Source organism: Podarcis filfolensis (assembly GCF_964270895.1).
Source record: "Podarcis filfolensis genome assembly, chromosome: 6".
NCBI lineage: Eukaryota > Metazoa > Chordata > Lepidosauria > Squamata > Lacertidae > Podarcis > Podarcis filfolensis.
Genome location: NC_139609.1, coordinates 41689132 through 41710177, shown reverse-complemented (window position 1 = coordinate 41710177; position 21046 = coordinate 41689132). Strand labels below are relative to the sequence as shown.

At 39.6% G+C, this 21046-nt stretch overlaps 1 protein-coding gene across 8 annotated transcripts in view; it reads right to left on the bottom strand.

The window, feature by feature from the left end:
* DAB1 (DAB adaptor protein 1) overlaps nucleotides 1–21046 on the bottom strand; it is a 639464-nt gene that overhangs the window by 66523 nt on the left and 551895 nt on the right. For all 8 annotated transcript variants that reach the window (XM_083619364.1, XM_083619365.1, XM_083619366.1 and 5 more), the window contains 2 exons: nucleotides 6916–7055; nucleotides 2000–2098 (listed from right to left, as the gene is read on the bottom strand). In XM_083619364.1, the coding sequence (XP_083475490.1) occupies nucleotides 2000–2098; nucleotides 6916–7055 (239 nt within the window). The remainder of the gene's footprint in view (nucleotides 1–1999; nucleotides 2099–6915; nucleotides 7056–21046) is intronic.

Genomic DNA, 21046 nt, shown 5'->3' with positions numbered 1-21046 from the left:
GTGCTTTTGCCACTTCCCCTCTACCTCCCGGTCAGCAGCAGCAGTGTGACCAACTGGAAATGTCACACTGTGTCACACTATCCACACTATCCACTACTGGAATGACAACAGCAGACTTCACTCTCTTATAGCTTTAGAAATTATATTATCATTCTGGCCAGTGAAGCTAAAAATCTTCTTTTTCAGGTGCTAGCATCTTTGTGGATGCTTCCTCTGACTCATACTCATTTTTTTCTCATTCTAGAAGTCTGGAGAAAACAATTTCCCTATGGACACAGGAACTGCTGTAACTTGGAAATGTCCTAGTAAATCCCAGATACTGCCATAATGCCTCACAGATTTCACATCCCACTTCAGATACACTGGGAAGGATGAGCTTGGCGGACAAGTTCATGAAACATTGGCAACTCTTCCTTGGCATCACTTGTAAATTACAGGAAGTAGAATGCAACACTTGCATAAGGTTATAAGCTTAGATAATCAAACAGTGTATCATACTTTGAATATATAGTACCCAGTACTATCCCAATAACTCTTCATAATTGACACTGCATTATTTACTTGTAAGTTTAATGATCTTGGTTATCCAATAACATAATATTAATTAGGAAAGCTAATTCTATCTGCCATCAGTCTGGTTTTATTTCTAGCATCATGCTAAATAGTTAATTTATATAAAAATTTAATTGAGATCCTTTTTAAAATTCAAGAGAGGGCATAAGCCATGGTGAAGATAATTATAGTTAAGATAAAAGCTGTTTTTCAGTGTGTTCTGATTTTATTTTTAATGTTTGACTTAAGCCCCTGTTAATCCAAAATAAAATTGTTTAAGTGATGGAAATATAATGACTTGACTATGAGATAATTTCAAACCATTCTTTAGCCTCTGTGTTATGAGATTTTAATATAACAACAACAACAACACGCAGCCACTACCCTTTTGTTGTTGTTGTTTAGTCGTTTAGTCGTGTCCGACTCTTCGTGACCCCATGGACCATGGACTACCCTTTTAGTACATACTTTCAGCACAAAACCCTCCCCTCCCCCCATAACATAGACCAGGAGTGCTAGCTTGGTCCCGCGACCATGGGTGCCTGGGGCCCTGGCACTGAAATTTGTGGGTGACCAGCCTCTTCATGAGGAATTTTGTGGGTGCTCAGACACCCAAGGCCTCAGGGAGTTGGCACCTATGACAGAGACAGTTTAGGCTTCCTTGCAGCCACAATCTGAATAACAATAATACACATGATAATTGCATCCCCGCAATTAAGATCATGTGTAGTTTCACACAAAATACCAGTTCAAATGTTTGTCTTTCACATGGAAATGGACAGAAATGAGTCCTTAATATGTCCTACATCACCTTATGTATTCTATCACAAAAGCCCCTGGCCCTAGTTTTAACAACTTCAAGGTATGTGGATAAAATCATATCAGACACAGAAGTAGCTTCATTGAATTACTGTGTCAAACGAACAAACAAAACAATAACTACGCCTTAGTTATTGAAGGCTGTTGCTTTGATCTACAGCAGGTGTCAGAAAACTTTTTCAGCAGGGGAGCAGTCCGCTGTTCCTCAGACCTTGTGGGGGGCCGGACTATATTTTTTGGGGGGGAAATGAATGAATTCCTATGCCCCACAAATAACTCATAGATGCATTTTAAATAAAAGGGCACATTCTACTCATGTAAAAACACCAGGCAAGCCCCACAATTAATCCAGAGATGCATTTTAAATAAAAGGGTACATTCTACTCGTGTAACAACATGCTGATTCCTGGAGAGTCCGTGGGCCGGATTTAGAAGGCAATTAGGCCGGATCTGGCCCCCGGGCCTTAGTTTGCCTACCCATGATCTACAATAAGCAATTTATGAAGCATGTCATCTGTTTTGTGTGACTTTATATTGATCAAAAATTACTGCCCAGCCACAGGAAGCTTTCAAGGATACAAGTACCAAGAGATTCAACTGTGTTGTCTGGTGTCATTATTTTACTTACGCCTGTCTTCTCATCAAAGATTTTGATTCCTCCAAATGAGATAGTTAAAAATATTTTCTGCTTGTGTTCCCCTTTTGAACGAGTTGCAGCAACAATTCCCTGTTGGGAGAAAACAGAATGGTTCCGATTTAAAATAATTTGACATTTTGTCTCTGCCCATTGTCTGCAGACGTTAGTGAGCAGTGGCAGTGTGTTATTCCTTAAAGAACTGAACACTTTCAGCTTTCTGTTGGTTTGGGGCAATATATTCTCTTTTATCGATACTTGTTATTAAGTAAAGCCCACTGAATTAATTGGTACTGACTTCTGTATAAATGTACTGAGGACTGTGTTGGACACTGGCTTCCATAGGCAGATCCACTTTACATATCAATTTTCAAAACACCCTCCTGCTATGAACTGTGTTATTCATTTTTCATGTGAAACCATGTAGTTTTGCCACAATCAAAATCTTGCTGTACTGATAATTTCCCTGTACATTCTTCTTTTTTCTGCTGCCTTGGAACACAGTAGGAATGTTTTATTTCTAGGTAGGTGAAACTGATGAAATTTCCATTTTGGGAAGTAGGTAGAAAATTCTTAGTATCCACATTCTTTGCCTCTTTCTTTTCTGATTTGAGTTCTTCCCCCCCGCCGCCTTTACACAAATATTAGCTTTCTTTTTCTTTTTAATTTCTAGATTCATAAAGAATTATATAATCACAGAAGTAGAACAACCAGAAGACTAGTCCACTTTTTCCTCAACAAATAAGGCCTCTGACTGTTTATACAAAAAGCCAAAATATGGTGTTTTATTTTTGATGCATTAATTAGAACCCCTTAGACAAACCTCACCCACAGTCTTTCTCTTTGCCACACTAAGGTAAAGGTAAAGGGACCCCGACCGTTAGGTCCAGTCGTGGCCAACTCTGGGGTTGCGGTGCTCATCTCGCTTTATTGGACGAGGGAGCCGGCGTACAGCTTCCGGGTCATGTGGCCAGCATGACTAAGCCGCTTCTGGTGAACCAGAGCAGCGCACGGAAACGCTGTTTACCTTCCTGCCGGAGCGGTACCTATTTATCTACTTGCACTTTGAGGTGCTTTTGAATTGCTAGGTTGGCAGGAGCAGGCACCGAGCAACGGGAGCTCACTCCGTCGTGGGGATTCGAACCGCCGACCTTCTGATCGGCAAGTCCTAGGCTCTGTGGTTTAACCCACAGTGCCACTTGCATCCCTTGCCACATTAGGAAATGCATTTATTATTTAGAAAATAACACTGTTGCTAGAAGCAGCTGTATAACTTCTTCTGTTCCACTTCATTATTTTTAAAGCTAGTATAAATAGTATCATCAATACTCTTTCCAATAGCGATTTCTGGTGCAGAGTATGAACAGGATTGTAGCTAAAATGGGATCTCTGAGAAACAACATGGCAGTAGCAGATGGGATCCTGAACAGAGAACAGTAACTTCTGCAACCATTTGTTGCAGGTCTCATTTGTGGCAAAAAAAAAAAATCATCAGACTGTATAACTTTGGGCTACACATGGGGAAATAACATGCTTTAACGCTACCTTGTGTAAATAAACAAAAACATATATGAAAAAAAGGTATCCGGAAGAAAGATTGTAGCTCAGCTTTCTTGCAGACATGCTAGTTTTCCATACAGATGGATTTATTTTTTCTCTTGAGGACACATTCAAGCATGTGGCATCACAATCTCCAATCTTGGGCAGTACAGTTTAGAAAGTATCCCCACCTAATCTGCTGTATGCATACAATCCATTAGTCTTAATGCCCTACTTCAGCATCTATCAAATTTAAAATGTTACAGATCCCCTTTTATGGTATCTAGTTATGGTGGAGCATTATGCTTAATTGTATAACACTGTTCTTGCAACAGTCAAACTTGTGATAGCACTGATGAGCTAGTGTGGTGTGACGAGCGGCTGTGTGGAGTAGGGTGGCGATTGGGTAGAAGTCTCAGAAACTAGGGTATCTAAGGTGAGTGAAGGAAGGAAGAAGAAGAGGCATTAAACTGAGATAAGAATAGGTAGAAACTTGGAGAAAATAAAAGGAAAGGAACTGCAGATATCGAGTACAAAATTTACTAATACTATTACGATGCTTTGCTTCCACATATAGTCATTCTATATGTCATTATTGTTTGTTTCTGTTTAATAAATTAGATCTACTACTTAGAAGTCCTTGCATGGATATTCTACAGGTGGAAGCTGTATTTTCTACATATATTGTACTTGGTGCCATGGAAACGAATATATATTTGGAGTATCTACTTTCAGTAATGTTTTGTAATGTGAAACTGACAAAAGCATGCTATTTGGATGTACACTTTTTAAAAATTCATCAATATTTCTGGTGTCTATTCACAGCAGTAATATTTTCAGACTCTGGTATGTGGTGCTTACAAATTACTAATCCCAGAACTGAAGGCAGCTCTCCAGCACACAACCCTAAATCAGGCTGTTTGCACATCCATTCAGTTGTGCTAACTACCCTGAGACATTCAATCAGTCCTGTGTTATTTTCAAGCTCAAGGCAACAAGAGTAATGTATACTCTCTGATCAGTGTTAGAGACCAAGATATGAAAGCGATGAGCTAAATGGTGCCTTAAACCTAGGTTATGGATGCAACAGCAGAATGTCTAGGCACACTTTTTTTATAAGAGCACAGTGCTGAAAATGAATGAACTGGAGCTAAAATATGATGTTCATTTTTCACCCACTGAGTACAAAAATTTTGCATTCCAAATTATTATAACATGACAATGCTAGTTTATTTTTTGTTGGGGCAGTGATTTTTGCTTTCTGGAGATTTATCGTGAGAGATCACAAATATTCCTATAATAATATGCAACCGCTACTCATGTTTCTGAACTGTTCTGTACGCACAAGTTAGCATTCACTGCATCCCTAGGAATTTTAAATTTAAATCTTTATTGTGATCCAAAGACTCATCAAAAATTTCAGAACAAAATACAATTAAGACAGCCAACCACAAAAGAGAGAGGAACCGGGGCGGCCATTTTGTTTTATCTCAAGCATTATGATACTTGTTTCTTTTAACTTCTAAGAGAAACTTTGCCATGGCCAGTGTAATATCATTAGAACTGTCATCCAAAAGATATTTAATATTGGAGGCTTCAGATTTTCCCAGCAGATTCGCCTGTATGTGTTTGATCAGTTGGTCCCTTGCTTGCTCGTACTGCCCACAATGCAATAAAATATGTTTCATGCAATCAACGTCCTGAGAACATAAACAAAGCCTATTCTGATAAGGGATGTCTCTCAGTCTACTATTTAGCACTTCCGATGGAAATACATTTAGTCTGGTTATGGTAAATAAACGCCGTTAGATTGGTACAGACAGGTTCCTAAGATATGAGGGTATCTGAAAGTCGTACCCATATCGGATTCCTTCTGCTACCAGGCCACAAATTACTTGAGATCAAGATTGCAGGTCGCTATGTGAAATGTCCCAAAGCCTTTGCCTCAGGGATTCCAGGGCGGTGTCATAGCCCCGTTGATACAAGAGGGCATCCATATCAAATGATGCAAGCTTTTGGAAAGAATCTGGCACAAATGGTGACTTGTCCCAGAGTCCAAATGCAAGTGGCCAGGTTCTATGCCCTTCATGTAGGCCATTAAATAAGGCTGCCTTTAGTAGAAACAAATTAATATGCTGCAGGTAAATTTTCAGCAGAAGGACATGAATATTTAAAAACAAATAAATAATACCATCCCAGTACATGGTAAAAACCAATAGAGCAGGAGCAAACAGCAATCTGAATTTGTGACACCACCTGTTTCTTTTGGTTCTAGTAACCTCTCAACATTACACAGGCAAGTCTCTCAATTATGCTAACAGGAATCAAACATTTTGGAGGAGAGATGGAAATTGAGACCCTCTGGGATGGAGACAAAAGGGCCAGCCTAGCCTTGTTAACAGTCAGAAGCTCCCAAACCACTTGTTGGCAGATGGAACCAAGGAATGAATGAGAAAGAAACTACAAACAGTTTAATCTTATGCATGTGCTGTGGTACATGCTGCTTAGACACAAAAAGAGCCAGCCTTTCAAATTGGGTTCTTCCTTAATTACCAAGTACTTAAAATCCCTTTCCAACTTTTTCTTTTTAAAAAATTGGACAAAAATATTGTAGAAACACAAGATGTGTGTGTAGTAAATGTTGGCATATAAACTATAAATACGTACATCATATTCCACTGCATGTTTATGTGGCTTCGTTTTATGTCCCTTATCCTTACCCCATTTGCATGGACAATGTTGTTTCTCAGATCAGAGATTTTGTTGCGAATACATAAAAGTTTACTGGGAACATTTGCTTCTGTACCATCTAAAACAGGGGAACCCGTGGCCCTTCTGGGACTCCAACTCCTGTCAGTCCCAGCCAACATGACAAACAGCCTGGGATGATGAGAACTGCAGTCCAGCAACATTAGGAAGGGTAGGGGTTTCCCATCCCTGATCTAAAATAAGAAATGACCTCCAAAAGGCATGGATCTTTGAATCCAAAGTCTCTTCACGTATTTCCCTCCCCTTTAAAATGTGCTTGGTCTTCCCCGTGCCATTATCACCACAGTCAATGTGATGATGTCACTGAGGGCAAGCAAAGCGGATTTTCCTCCATTTCTTTGCATTGATACAGCCATGTGACTAAATCTGATTGACCATGTCATGACTTTTAATAGGAAGAAGGGCTTTACAAAATTTGACAATGAAGCAGTCTATCAGGGCTCCAAACACCAGGGAATCGGTGCAAGAACATTGTTGGAAGTGATGTTTCAGGTAGCTCTTTGACTCCTCAAATCCCCTTTTCACATAAAAATGGCTCAGTCCAAATAAGTAATACTTTGATCAATAACATATTTGGGGAGGGGGGGAGAGTTTCACAACACCTTTAATTTCATCATGGAATCTTGACATAACTTGTCGCCTCGTGCCGCAGAAACTTCGTCTATCCCAATGAGTTTTGCTTTGTATCGAACACCGTCGCCTTTAAACCTTTTTATTAAAGTGGCTTCGCTGCGATCCTGACCTGAAAAGAGAGAGGTGCAGTTTTGAAATGCATGTAATTTTATGAAAGCAGTAGAAGAGCTAAAGGTCTACAGGCCAGTTAGATGTGTTAATCTGTTTTGTTGTCTATATGTTTTATCAAAGTCCAAGTTTTTGAACCATTTTTATTCAGACTGCAACCATGTGTGTGTGTGTGTGTTGGTAGTGTGCTTTTCTACTCCTTAACTGTAATGAATTGAATTTTTAAATATTGCTTTAGTGCATACCAGTCAAGTCAACTTTCAAAGCCACAATCCATGTTACAGATGTTATCTCCCAACACCACCACCACCACCGCCACCACTGAAGTGTGACCAGCAGCAATCTGCTTAAACAACTTAGTTGATGGCTCCTACACACCAGAGGGCAGTGGAAATGAGGAGGATTGATGCAGGTCCTTCAGTACGTATCTTGATATATGTTTCAAAAAAATGTACTAGCAAATTTACAATCACCTATGTTCTTCCACACACTTTTTGGGTGGGTTTTTTAGAACAACAGCAAGTTGTATGTATAGCATATCTGCCTACATGCCCTGTAAGTATGTAACTGGCAGAATGGAATCAATAAATTAGAAGGCGGGAACAAACACAACAGCAAACAACTAATGGTATAAACCGGAAAGGTGAAAGTTGCTCCTCATATACCGATTCAAATTAGATTATTCTGGTTTAATTCAAATAGGGAAAATGTGGATTAACAGCTGAAAAATACTTCAATGTGTACAAGCTCTCAGACTATCCCCAATGGAGGTCGCCAGCAAGAGCACAATTGGCCTTCCATGTGGAATGTTGCAGCTGCTACGAAATTTTCTACTACGCAACATGTTTTACAATCATTATTCCACATGCCTTCACAATTAGCCCTGCATGATAAGCTAGGATGAAAGAGAGAAAAGAACTGGCCCAATTCCAGCCATCCTGGAACACTCAAGTTTGGCTGAGATTTGAACTTTTGATACCCCAGGTCAAAATCTAGCCATCAATCCACCAAGTAACATGTATGATACCTTCAACTCAAATTAACAATGCTACCAGTTCCCCACAACTTTGAACATCTGAGAACCACAACCTCCAACACTCCACTTTAAAAAAATAATCACATTTATTATTTTTAGAAGACGTGTGAAGGCAACCCTGTATCAGGAAATATTTAATGTCTAATGTTTTACAATTCTTTTATATGTTGTAAGCCGCCCAGAGTTTAATATTTGTTGTTGTTGTTGTTGTTGTTGTTGTTGTTGTTGTTGTTGTTGTTGTTTATTACCCTACAACCAAATGGTTCCCAGGACAGGACACAATAACAACAACTACAATTACAGCAATAACTTCAGCAAAGTGCAGTAAAAGTAAAACATTATGCATCATAAAACAATACACATCATTCTAAGAAAATTATAATAATTCCAAATTTTATTTTTCCTCCTGTCCCATCCCCACAAATGGTTTTGAAAATAATACAATAAAAATCACTAGGACCCCTGCATGCTTTCCTCCTGGGAGATGCCAGCTTGTAAATTCTGTGGTTGATTGATTAGTTTCAAACATGTAAGGAAACTGGTGAGATGCCAACAAAACCTCACAGTTTTCCACCCACATCATCTCCTTATTACACCAAGTTCTCGTCTGAATTTCCAGACAGTATTTATCAAATGGTTGTGTCCTCATGCTCTTAAACAACATTTTATAAAAGACTAATGGCACATGGATGATGAGTCAGAAACTGTAAGTAATTTTTAAATTATGCTGGAGGGAAATGCTGAGGCAGATGTTACTACTGAGTGCTAAGAGCAATAAAGTAACATTTGCGACACTAAGCTCTGAGGGGGGGGGGGAATCACATCTGGATGCACAACAATGCTTAACATCACCATCAGGCTATTCTACATGCCGTTCATGTGTGTAAACATTCTTGTCTCAATTATTTTGTTTTGCAGTAAATAAAATCTAATTTGCAAACTCTTTTTGTCAACAATCTTCATTATATCTAACAAGTTAGGCACTGCCACAGTCCTTTTGTTCTGTGTGCTTGTGTGATGTGGCACAACAGTTACTCCTCACTCACTGTTGGAACACTTAAATTCTAGCTGGCTTCCTATTATCTAGTCACTTGCGTGGTCATCACAGCACACTCCAGATGCTGTGGACTACAACTTTCATAGTCTCTTGACCACTGACCAGGAGAGTTCTAGACCACAACATCTTGAAGGCATGATGCTGTCTACCTCTGAACCAGGCAGAGCCTAGACTTCCCATACCAACAACCCGGTGATGTTCAGTTCTACGAACTTACATGAATTTCCTATATCGTTTGTGCATATTCAGCATTTATTTAAAAAACCGTATAATGAGAAATAAAGTGCTTTGATACAATTGAAAGGCTGATCAGTAAACTGCGGAGGTGGCACATATTTATAAAGCAGATGAAAATAGAATAAATGAATGCTAAAACCAAACAAATGGATTAAAAAATCTTTGAAAAGAGTGAATACAGATATAAGGGCTGCCATCTGTTTAGTTAATCATTTGCTTTGATTTTAACCCATTAGTCAACTGATTAAGATAAGCATTTCTGTGGTTCAATGTAAGTATAATTTTGATTATGCATAGTCCATGTTGTGCTTTTTATACAAGCCCTTTCCACCAGCTCTGCATGGAGATCCTTAGGAATATAAAGTGGAAGCAGGAAAGCAGAAATGAAATAAAAGTAGCAGTGTCTGTAGGGGAAAAAAACTTATTTGGGGGTTTCCCATTCTAAATTTAAGGTAATGTTAACTGCAGTTCTGTTCAGATACTATTCTCACCTCCAAAGCTCTAAACACAATGGAGTTGGGACTTTTTTGGATTTGCACACCTCTACATCTTCACATTTTAAAAAAAACAGATTCTGTGTTGCAGGGTCATATTCACAGGATCTCTCCTGTGAAAGGCTTTATGTCATACCTGAGACCTGTAAGCATTCTTTATCACACACAGGGATGTATGGAAAAAGTAACATTTGAAGAGGCCCCTTGCCAAGGCATATTCTCATTACACATGACAGCATTTAAAGGGAACATATTGAACAAGATCCCTGGGTGTGATTTAAAGCAGCATAAATAATGCATTTCTGAATTATAATATATTGTAATACTGTATGGGATGGTGAAAGAATGGAAGCGTCATTAAGCTGAACAACAAATTTGGAAGGCTGCATGGAAAGCCCAGAGCAGAATTAATTGACCAGCTTTCTATTCCCTAAAGATACGTCCAGCCTTATTCAGCTTTTCTGCCCTGTGATGTATATTCTTTTCTTGCTTCTACATATGCTTTCTTTCCTCTTCACTGTTCTCTTATTCATATAGGTAATTTACCCTTGTGGCTGTTTACCTCCAGAGGTATTTTACTGAATGATGCCTATCTTTGAAAGTTTTCAGCGGGAAGTGAAATATCTTTCAGATCTCAAATTACTACTTACCCATGTAACATATGTATGTTACCAGAACTCAATCACAGCAATGTGCTTCTTGCTGAATCCAGGTGTCTATACCTGTGTTTCCCAACCTTGGGTCTCCAGATGTTTTTTGAACTACAACTCCCATCATCCCTGACCACTGGTCTTGCTAGCTACGGATGATGGGAGTTGTAGTCCAAAAACAGCTGGAGACCCAAGATTGGGAAACACAGGTATACACTGGCACTGATGCTGTTATAATTGACTCAGCAGATATTGCACACTGTGCTCATACAATGGCATACTTAAGCCTAGCTAATTAAAACATGTAATTGTACAGGTGTTTGCAAAGACCTTGTATCTGAAGCATTTTAAGGGGTCTTGCCACTAACATTTAATTTGTGTAAGTGCTGTTCTCCTTTAAGACATGCATGTGCCATATGGAAACATTCCTCCTCTGTGACTAGCAGTGATGTCGCTTGCTGTCGAATTAGAACATCGCACCTGGTTGTCTTTATCCTTTTCAGTCAACCGATAAATCTTCAGAGCTCTTCAATGCATTTTTGAATTTGCAATTCAAGCAAAGGCAGTCCTGTTACCACTGGCTGTTTTACATAGCTCAGAAAGCTAGCAAAAACTTCCCACCCTCCCATACACAACAACAAAACAATGACATTTACACAAAACAATAAAAACTGAACTAAGACCATAGAACCTATTTTGGAAATTAGAGCTGGGGTTTGAATAGTTTTGAGGTTACTTATTCTCACCAACAGATCACCAGAAGTGATCATGAAAGATGTCTTATAAATCACTGATTTATATCATATTCTTATGTGAAAGCCTCACCTTGCATTCAGGTAACGGCCCATAAACCTTTCCAGAGCTTTTAATGTATGCTAGTATTCAACAGGACTCAGGCCTGGGAACTGTCTTCCACACCAGGGCTGAGCCATGGAATATGGAAAGGAACATAAAAGGAAGCACATCTGAGCATTCAGAGTTTCTTTCTCACTAGGCAACCTGTATCCAACATATATTCAAGCTTAAGAAGCAGGGCATTCATAATAGATGGGCATAGCTTCCAGACAGGTAGATAACAAATTCTGTTCTGTCCCTGTATGGAGGGGGGTGGGTTGCATTTGCTATCGGAGCCAGAGTGGGCCTGTTAGGTGCATTCGGGTGAATATTGGCCAACAGGGCCATGGTATCAATGTCAGGTTCATATCCCAAAGGAGTGCGCAGTGAGGGGGAAAGAGTTTTCTCAGGCCCTGCTGTGTGATCACAGCATGTGTCTGGCAGCTGGCTCAGGAGATGGGAGTTGAAACCCTGCTAACAGTACACCTCACTTCCCACACTTCACTGATTTTTGTTAATTTGGTTGAATTATTCTGATTGCAGATCCTATAGTTGTTATAGTTTAATAAACCAGTCACCCATCTTTCTTGTCTCAAATCTTCATGGGGGTGCTGACAGATTATGAGTATTAGAGGCATGGTGTGGAACGAAAGAAGTATCAAGTAAAAAAACAACAACTGAGGCTGAGACCAAGTTCTGTGGACACAAGCTATGGAGAATGGGGGTTTTGTTTATCAGGGAGCCTAAGGCTTCAAACCAGGGAGAGCTCATTGCAAAACTGGTGAATTAATGTCTGTTACAGCTCTACTCATAAGGGGCTTTGAAAAGCATAACAGGCTTCTCGATTGTCCACTGTCCTTTTAGCTCAGGATCCACTAAGAAGCCTTGTCCTGGATGAGACTCGGGGTAAATAGAATAACTCGAAATTAAAAAAGATCAGACTTCCAATCTTGTTTCTTTTTCTTTCTTTTTTTCTTTTAAAGAGGCAAAACATTTCTTAGCAGCATTCCATAACCTAGAGTAAATGATTATATTCTTTTATTTAAATCTAAGTGCCCCTCAGGGCATAGTGTGAATCATTTGATTCTTAAACTTTTAATGTATAACGATATTATCAGCAAAGACAATAGCATGCCTTAAGCAGAAGGCTCTATAGTATGACACTGCCCTGTCTTTTGCACTAATAAACTGCCCACACACTATCTGTCATACATTCAGATTATAAACTTGAGGTAACATGTTTTTCAAACCTCAAAGGGATCTGATCCAGTAGCACACACAGCCACGCTGTAAACACTCTATGTTTTCGTGGAGGCAATTAGCATTTTTATAGCACAGACATGGTGAGAATACAAAACACTGCAGTCAGGAATGACCTCTAAGGTGCTACAACACCTTAGAAAAAGATTAACCCTCAATCAGGAAAGGACTTGCATTTGATTCCCCTATCTTTTACCTAATGGGGAATACTTAGAAATCTCTCTCTTCCTCCCCACACTATGCAACAGAATTTTATTCAAATCTACCTCTTTATTATATGGTCATAGACCCAACAATTTAAAACCAAGAACCATGCATGTAAAATACATGTCCTAAATACATTAAAATAGGCTGTAATACATATGTGATATAAGATGTCGGGAAGATATAAAATATGTCTAAAATAAGCTATACAACACAATACACAATGTGGATACTAAGTCTAAGTTTTATTAAAAGGGCGTAAGTAAATAACATAATCAGATTATGTGGTCAGATTAGTGGTCAGATTTTTGCAGCCAGAAATCTAGCCACAATCTCTGTTAATAATCTGTTCATAACTGTCAAAAGGTAGGCCAGATACCATTCAGAATCCCTGGAAATTTTGAGAGAATAGTAGTCACCAGTTATTCAAATCAAGAAAGTTATAAAAAACAACTCTGTCCTGGAGGCCAGAACCTGTAAGTTTAGAAGCTCCGCTGCCATTGTATCTAGTCCAACCTGCTTCCCCTAAAGTCAGCCTCATACCTAAAGCACTTTTAACAAACATATATCTAGCTTTCTTTTCTTGTCAGCCTTCAAGGTCATAAATGAGGCTGCATACATAGCATAGATTTAAAAGCACTTTCAAGCACACACACCCTAAAAATAATCCAGGGAAGTATAGTTTATCCCTCACCCAGCTACAATTCCCAGCACCCTTAACAAACCACAGTTCCAAGAATTTTTTGAGGGGGGGGGAGTGGAGAGGATGTGTTCTAAATGCACACCATGCATAATTTTCTGGGATGTTCTTCATGCAGCGCAAATGCTCTACCACTGAGCTTGTGGCTCTTCCCATCGCTACCACCTCACCACCACAGATAATTACCCAAGGGTTGTTAAAAAGAATCTCTAATCACATGCTATAGTGTCAAAAAGCCACCTGCTAAAACTGAATGGGTCTGTCATTAACTTAAGTTCCGTGGACATTTTCATACATTGATTTAAGCCTTTCCGCCATCCTAGCTGGCTTCTTCAAAGGCTCCTTCCCGTGGGACCTGCCCAGGAACATAGCCTATCCACTCCTTTTAGAAGGTGCTTGACACCTGCTTCAAATTCAAGGTGAACTCACAGCAGCCCTTCCTGTCTCCAGATGTCAACAAAGATCAACCTGCTCCTCCCAGCAGACTTCTTTTAACACCTGCTTACTAAGAGAATGGTGGGAAATTCCTTCCTATTGAGATAGCAGCATGCACATGTGTTTGTGTGTGTGTTTATATTTTTGTGCAACATTTTTATTTGTTTGTTTGTTTGGAAGCGAACACTGCAACTGACACTGCTCCCATTTTTGGTTTTTAAAAAAATTGCTGCTAAACTCCCACTGGTTTCAAGAGGATGAGAATTTTGTACCCAATAGGACTATACTTATGAAGATTATTCCAGAGCTTAGGTGAATTTCCATTAGAGTTGCATTTCAAAAAATTACCCATAATTGTATGTGGAAATACAGTGATACCTTAACTACACCATCACGTTATTTAGATTATCATCTCAGCAGTGCTTTCATTTTGTTTAGCATTGTCATTCATGGTAAACTCCAGTTGAGAGCTTTTTACAGCACTTTGCATGATTAGTACTTGAATAGCATTACTATATTCAAATGCCTCTGTACATCTCAATTCCTAGCACCAAGGGTATAATAAAGGGCTATTTTCTGTGTTTATTTGCAATCTGCCATTTTATACCATCCCTCCCACAATATTAGACATGACTTTGAAATGGAAGTCAATTGTGTATATCAAGGTGTGCTGCTTTTTCATTCTTTTGATTGTTTTGTTTGGTTTTAAGGGTTTCCCTCTCCACCCAAGCCTCAGCAAATAACAATAGATATCTGAGGTGTGCATTTCATCATTTTTGTGAGATAAACTAATGGCAGATTGAATTATTTCTTAATAGCACAAAGCGGAATTTGTGATTGAGACAAGAGGGCAAAATTACCGTGATGACCTCTGTATAAATTACATTTGATTAAACTTTTAGATAAATCTCAGTGGGATTGTTTAGTGGAAGTCTACTGCAGGAGACACTGACTGAGTACATGTTTTCCAGGGTAATGGAAGCAAAGAAAGATGATCAATTTCACACTCTAGTTCTAAAGAGCTGACTGATGAATTTTAATTTTGAATTTAGGACTTTCAAGATAAAGTTATATTATTATTTCTAGAAAGACCATAACAGCCAGGAGCAATTATGTTTCAATTCTGCTTTTTTTTCCCTATAAATGTTTGTTAATATTAAAGTGGAGATTTCATTAGAGTGCCTGTGGTATAGAAGAGCATTTGCACTGCAAAAGTCTAGCTTTGGAGCCCACTTATGTAGAAAATTAAATAACATGCAGCCTGCTCCTATGCAAGCTTTCTGAGTGGTAAATCCTACTGTGTTTGATGGGCTCAATCCTGCCCATGTTTGAACTTGCTCATGAGGACAAGAGGAGTTTAAGAAGGTAGCACAAGCAAAATTTGATGAACATCAACTGTTCATCATTGCAACGGAGAAAATGAAAAGAGGAAATCAATTTAAGTTGCTGTAGGCTGAATATGAGGGTTGATTTATAAAACAGTTGTGAAAAGTCTGACTCTAAGGCCCTTACCTCTGAATATCCCATTGGTAGAGCTTGAGCAGACTGTGGGTTAATGAGTCATGAGAGAAATAAAATCCTTACATATTTAGAGACGAGCTGTTCTTTATTACTGCTTCACATTTTCAAGGACTAAGTCACATAATTTAAAAAAAAACAGGTTCAGTGCTAAGTCCTGGTGGGCCTTGGCTCAAATATAGGGACAAACTAGGTGTGACATACAGAATGGTATTTCCCCCCATTCTCTCTCACTGAAAAGCAGCAGCAAAAGCTGCCCTCAACAGCTGGATTGTGACTGGAGAATGTGTGCTCAAAATGGCACCCACCAAGCTGTTCACCAAGTTGATTTCCCACATGCAGGTAAAAAGCAGCATGTGGAAAACGATTACCAAACTGCAAAGGATATAGTTAAGCAGTCCCTCCCTGCCTATTCTTTTAGTTGGTGAACTTGCTGAAACTGTTTTTGGTTCAAAAGGAAAACAACATGGGACTTTGCATAATATAGCCTAATGGTACTTACTTGGGAGTAAGCCCCATTGAATTGAATAAGAATTATTTCTGAGTAAGTATGGTTGAGATTGCACTGTAGAGTGGCCAAGTTCTGGTTAAATGTTGAGGGCAGTTGTAAGAATGATTGGACAATGGAACAATCTAGGGCTGAGCTGAAACTCCCCAAAATTTATCTCCCTACATATTCAGGGTGCAAACGGCAGATTCATTTCAGCTATTTTCTGGAGGCATAAAAGGGGCAAGAATCAGTGGTGAGCTGTCAGGGACTGGCTGAACGATGAGGAGTGGTGGGAGACGCCAGCCAGGGAACCCCCAAGGGAAATCCCAGAGGAGGAAGGCTGAAAGTTGGAGGTGATGCTGCCCAAGGTTTGGCCAAGTACCGTTTTAACATCTCAGGATTCAATAGACTGAACACAGGAAATGGCCCTCACTCTAACTATGGAGCACAGTTTCATGATGAAGCATATTAGAGCGTGGGCAGTTCTTTCGTTCCACTATCTGAGAAGAAATGACAGCTGCCACCAAATCAAGGCCTCCAGGGAGCACCATTGCTATCAGGACCATGAAAAATGGGAAGGCAGTAAAAAAGAAAGAAAAAGAAACAAGTTAAGTTTGGGGAAGTTCTTTATTGCCTCTTTAAATGCCGGAGTCCATTCTTAAACCAAATCTGTTCTTAAACCGTGGCGTGCTTTCCCTAATGAGGCTTCCCGCCGCCGGTGCCCTTCCAGCGTTTGGCTTCCGTTTGTAGACCGAGGTGAAGTTCACAAACTGGAACACTACTTCCGATTTTGAGGAGTTCGTAAACAGAATAGTTCGTTAACAGGGCTGTTCATAAACCAAGGTACCACTGTATTTGTATATTTTGCTCACCAGTTGTATAGTTTTATGAAGAAGTGGTCTATTCATTTTATGTAAATAAAAATAACTTGCTTAAGCATTGTTCAAGGGGAGTTTCCACCTTGATCCTGAAGTCAGGTGACTTACTGATTTTAAATGAGACCTTGTTGTGTCTCAGTCTTTGGGGAAATCATTCAGTGACACGAAAGCAGAGAAGGCCTATACAGATGAGGGTCAGAAGGGGTCTGCCTCAGGGATTCCATGAGCCTGCCTAAGGGCACAACAAGACATTACGAAGGGAAGAGACGGGAGCTTTGGCAGTTGATGAGGCAAACACAATGTCTTTTGTGTTTTGCAAAGATTCTAGCAAGGGCAGTAGAATACTGAGAAAGAACCCCCCCCCTTTCCCCCCTCACATCCTATGCATTTTCTCATTCTCCATGTTTTAGTATTACTGGTTTGCTATTGCTTGAACAAGCATGCCGAGCCTCCATACTATGGCTCTGCTAAACACACTGCAACATAACGCTGGTTGTGTTCACAGCTTGAAGCGACTTAGGTTGATCTCAACCAAGGACAGTCACTATTTGTCCCAGGCAAGCAGTAAATTGAATGGTTAGATTAAAATAAGTCAAAATAAATTGAATGTTTATACTCTGTCAGTGAATTCAGTAGTATTCTACCACCCACCCACCCACCCACAACAAACAGTGAGATGTGAATAGTCACAATATAATAATAATAATAGTTTGCGTGATCAAAGACCGTATGGAACCAGTAGTATTTAAGAAGGGAAATGAATTCAGTTAATAAAATTGATCCTCAACAAAGGCCTTAAAATTATGTACCAACTTTTTATTGCCAACGGGGGAGCAGAAAACTTGTCCCAGAGGCAAGCAAAATCACTGCTTTCCTTCTGCAATCCAACGTTTTTGAAGAAGAAATTATTTTCATTTGGCCTCCCACTGCCTCCTCAACATCACAGAATGTCTTTCCCTGCTAGGGAAGCAATAGGAGGCCAAGAGGAAAGTTGCATTTTCCTTGAGACTTTGGACTAAAAAAATGCTGTCAATTTCAAAATTACAACAGTGGCAAAGTGCTTCTTTCAATTGGTTCCTTTCATTTTTGCTTCCTACTGTCATTCCTATTGTCAAAGTGGCAGCAGGAGACAGTTAAACAAAACAAAGCACAAAAAATATATAAAATTACTGCCGGCGCTCACCCTTGGACAGAACATTAACAAGAAAAACATCCATACATCATACAGCATTCCCAAGGCCAAAAGAGGAGTGTCACGCACCCCTTTCTTAATGCAGCACTATAATTATTTTGATTTTGTTGCTTTGTTTTTAAAGTTATATCAGCAAACATTCAGGGTACAAGGAAGGGAAATCCTAAAATACATTACAAAAACTAAAAAGAAAGGTTTCCACAAGCAAACTGTATGCCATCTTTGAGGAGAGGGCTTTAAAAGAAAACTTAGAATTATTCAATAGCAGAATTACTTGGTTGTTGTAGAGACTTGAGATACAGAAACCGAGAGCATTGGTAGATCAAGGGACCCAGGTAGATATCATGGGAATATATTTAGGAATCGAGGAATAAATAATGTATGGGGACAATTGATTATTTAAGAAGTCAACTATATATGAATGCTCATGCTAGCAAGCATAAAATGCAGCGTCTCTAATTCAGAAGAATAAACATAATTTGGGACTCTGGGAATCTGCATTACCAACTGCAGCTCAGATTAGAATGTGAGGTTCTGTCTTTATTTCTGCAGTACAAAATATGGTTCTAAGCACTATATAAAAATAGTCAAAGAAATCAGGTCCCTGTACAAAGTACTTACAAACAACCCAAACTAGTGTGGAAAACCAGCAGAGAACGAAGAGAACAACCAGAGAATGAAGGTTGGAAGAAGGAACAAGAAACACATTAATATTATATGATGACAAAATCAAACTTATAACGGTAAATTATAAACCACTCAAACAGTGTACAGTCCTGGGACTTGTGTTGTAGGCTTAAATCGTGAGTCTGATTCACACATCACAGTACACCATAGGCTGGATCTAGACACGTCAAAGAAGCGATTCAGTTAAACGCACTGCAAACACATACAGGGAAATCTGGTAGGGAAGGACGGGACTCCACAGCGCCATCTGGTGTCACAGTGTTATATCACATATACAACGCATATAAAACGCTTTTTCTTTACCAGTCTAGCTGAGTCCATAGTCTAAAGCAAACTATAGTTTATTGTGAATGAGCAGCATGATGGGGCATTCTGCTTAAATCATGCCCACAATGCTCCTTCCTTAGCTAAACCAGGAGGAAACAAACCACAGCATTGACTTAGTGTTATGTGTGAACTAGTGCTCGCGGTTAGTTTCCATCCAACCAAAGCACAAGGGGAAGCCAAGATTAAATCTTGGGTTCCTCTCATGGTTTTCTTTGAAGTAAACCATGAGCACTGGTCCACATGTCCTAGTTCAGCAAAGGGAGGAGCAGAGTAGATTGGATCTGAACAAGATACACCAGCACTCTGCTAATTCACAGTAAGCCATATCAGTTTCTGATTTTGGCTTACCATCAGGAGAACATTGTTCAGGGGGTGGGGGTGGGGAAACAAGTAATTATGATTTACCAGCAGTCTAGAACTAAGGAAAGAAACTGCAGGAGATAAGAGGGAGTGTATTGTCATAAGATGTGTTCACATAGTATCAAACCATGGTTTGGTGTATATCTAAACTATCCTGGGCATCAGTGAACTAAAATGGACGGGAATGGGCGAATTCAGTTTGGATGACCATCATATCTACTACTGTGGGCAAGAATCCCGTAAAAGAAATGGAGCGGCCCTCATAGTCAACAAAAGAGTGTCTAAAGCTGTACTGGGATGCAGTCTCAAAAATGATAGAATGATCTCGATACGAATCCAAGGCAGACCTTTTAACATCACAGTAATCCAAGTTTATGCACCAACCACTGGTACTGAAGAAACTGAAATTGACCAGTTCTATGAAGACTTACAACACCTTATAGAAACGACACCAAAGAAGGATGTTCTTCTCATTATAGGGGATTGGAATGCTAAAGTAGGGAGTCAAGAGGTAAAAGGAACAACTGGCAAGTTTGGCCTTGGAGTTCAAAACGAAGCAGGGCAAAGGTTAATAGAGTTCTGCCAAGAGAACAAGCTGGTCATCAGAAACACTCTTTTCCAACAACACAAGAGACGACTCTACACATGGACATCACCAGATGGGCAGCATTGAAATCAGATTGATTATATTCTCTGCAGCCAAAGATGGAGAAGCTCTATACAGTCAGCAAAAACAAGACCTGGAGCTGACTGTGGCTCAGATCATCAGCTTCTTATAGCAAAATTCAAGCTTAAACTGAAGAAAGCAGGAAAAACCACTGGGCCGGTAAGATACAATCTAAGTCAAATCCCTTATGAATACACAGTGGAAGTGAGGAACAGTTTTAAGGATTTAGATTTGGTGGACAGAGTGCCTGAAGAACTATGGATGGAGGCTCGTAACATTATACAGGAGGCAGCAACTAAAACCATCCCAATGAAAAGGAAATGCAAGAAAGCAAAGTGGCTGTCCAACGAGGCCTTACAAATAGCGGGGGAGAGAAGGCAAGCAAAATGCGAGGGAGATAGTGAAAGATACAGGAAACTGAATGCAGATTTCCAAAAAATAGCAAGGAGAGACAAGAAGGCCTTCTTAAACGAGCAATGCAAAGAAATAGAGGAAAACAATAGAATGGGAAAAACCAGAGAAAATTGTTCAAGAAAATTGGAGATATGAAAGGAACATTTCGTACAAAGATTACCATAATAAAAGACAAAAGTGGAAAGGACCTAACAGAAGCAGAAGACATCAAGAAGAGGTGGCAAGAATACACAGAGGAACTATACCAGAAATAAATGGATGTCTCGTATACCCCAGGTAGTGTGGTTGCTGACCTTGAGCCAGACATCCTGGAGAGTGAAGTCAAATGGGCCTTAGAAAGCACTGCTAATAACAAGGCCAGTGGAAGTGATGATATTCCAGCTGAACTATTACAAATTTTAAAAGATGATGCTGTTAAGGTGCTACACTCAATATGCCAGCAAATTTGGAAAACTCAGCAGTGGCCAGAGGATTGGAGAAGATCAGTCTACATCCCAATCCCAAAGAAGGGCAGTGCCAAAGAATGCTCCAACTACCGCACAATTGCACTCA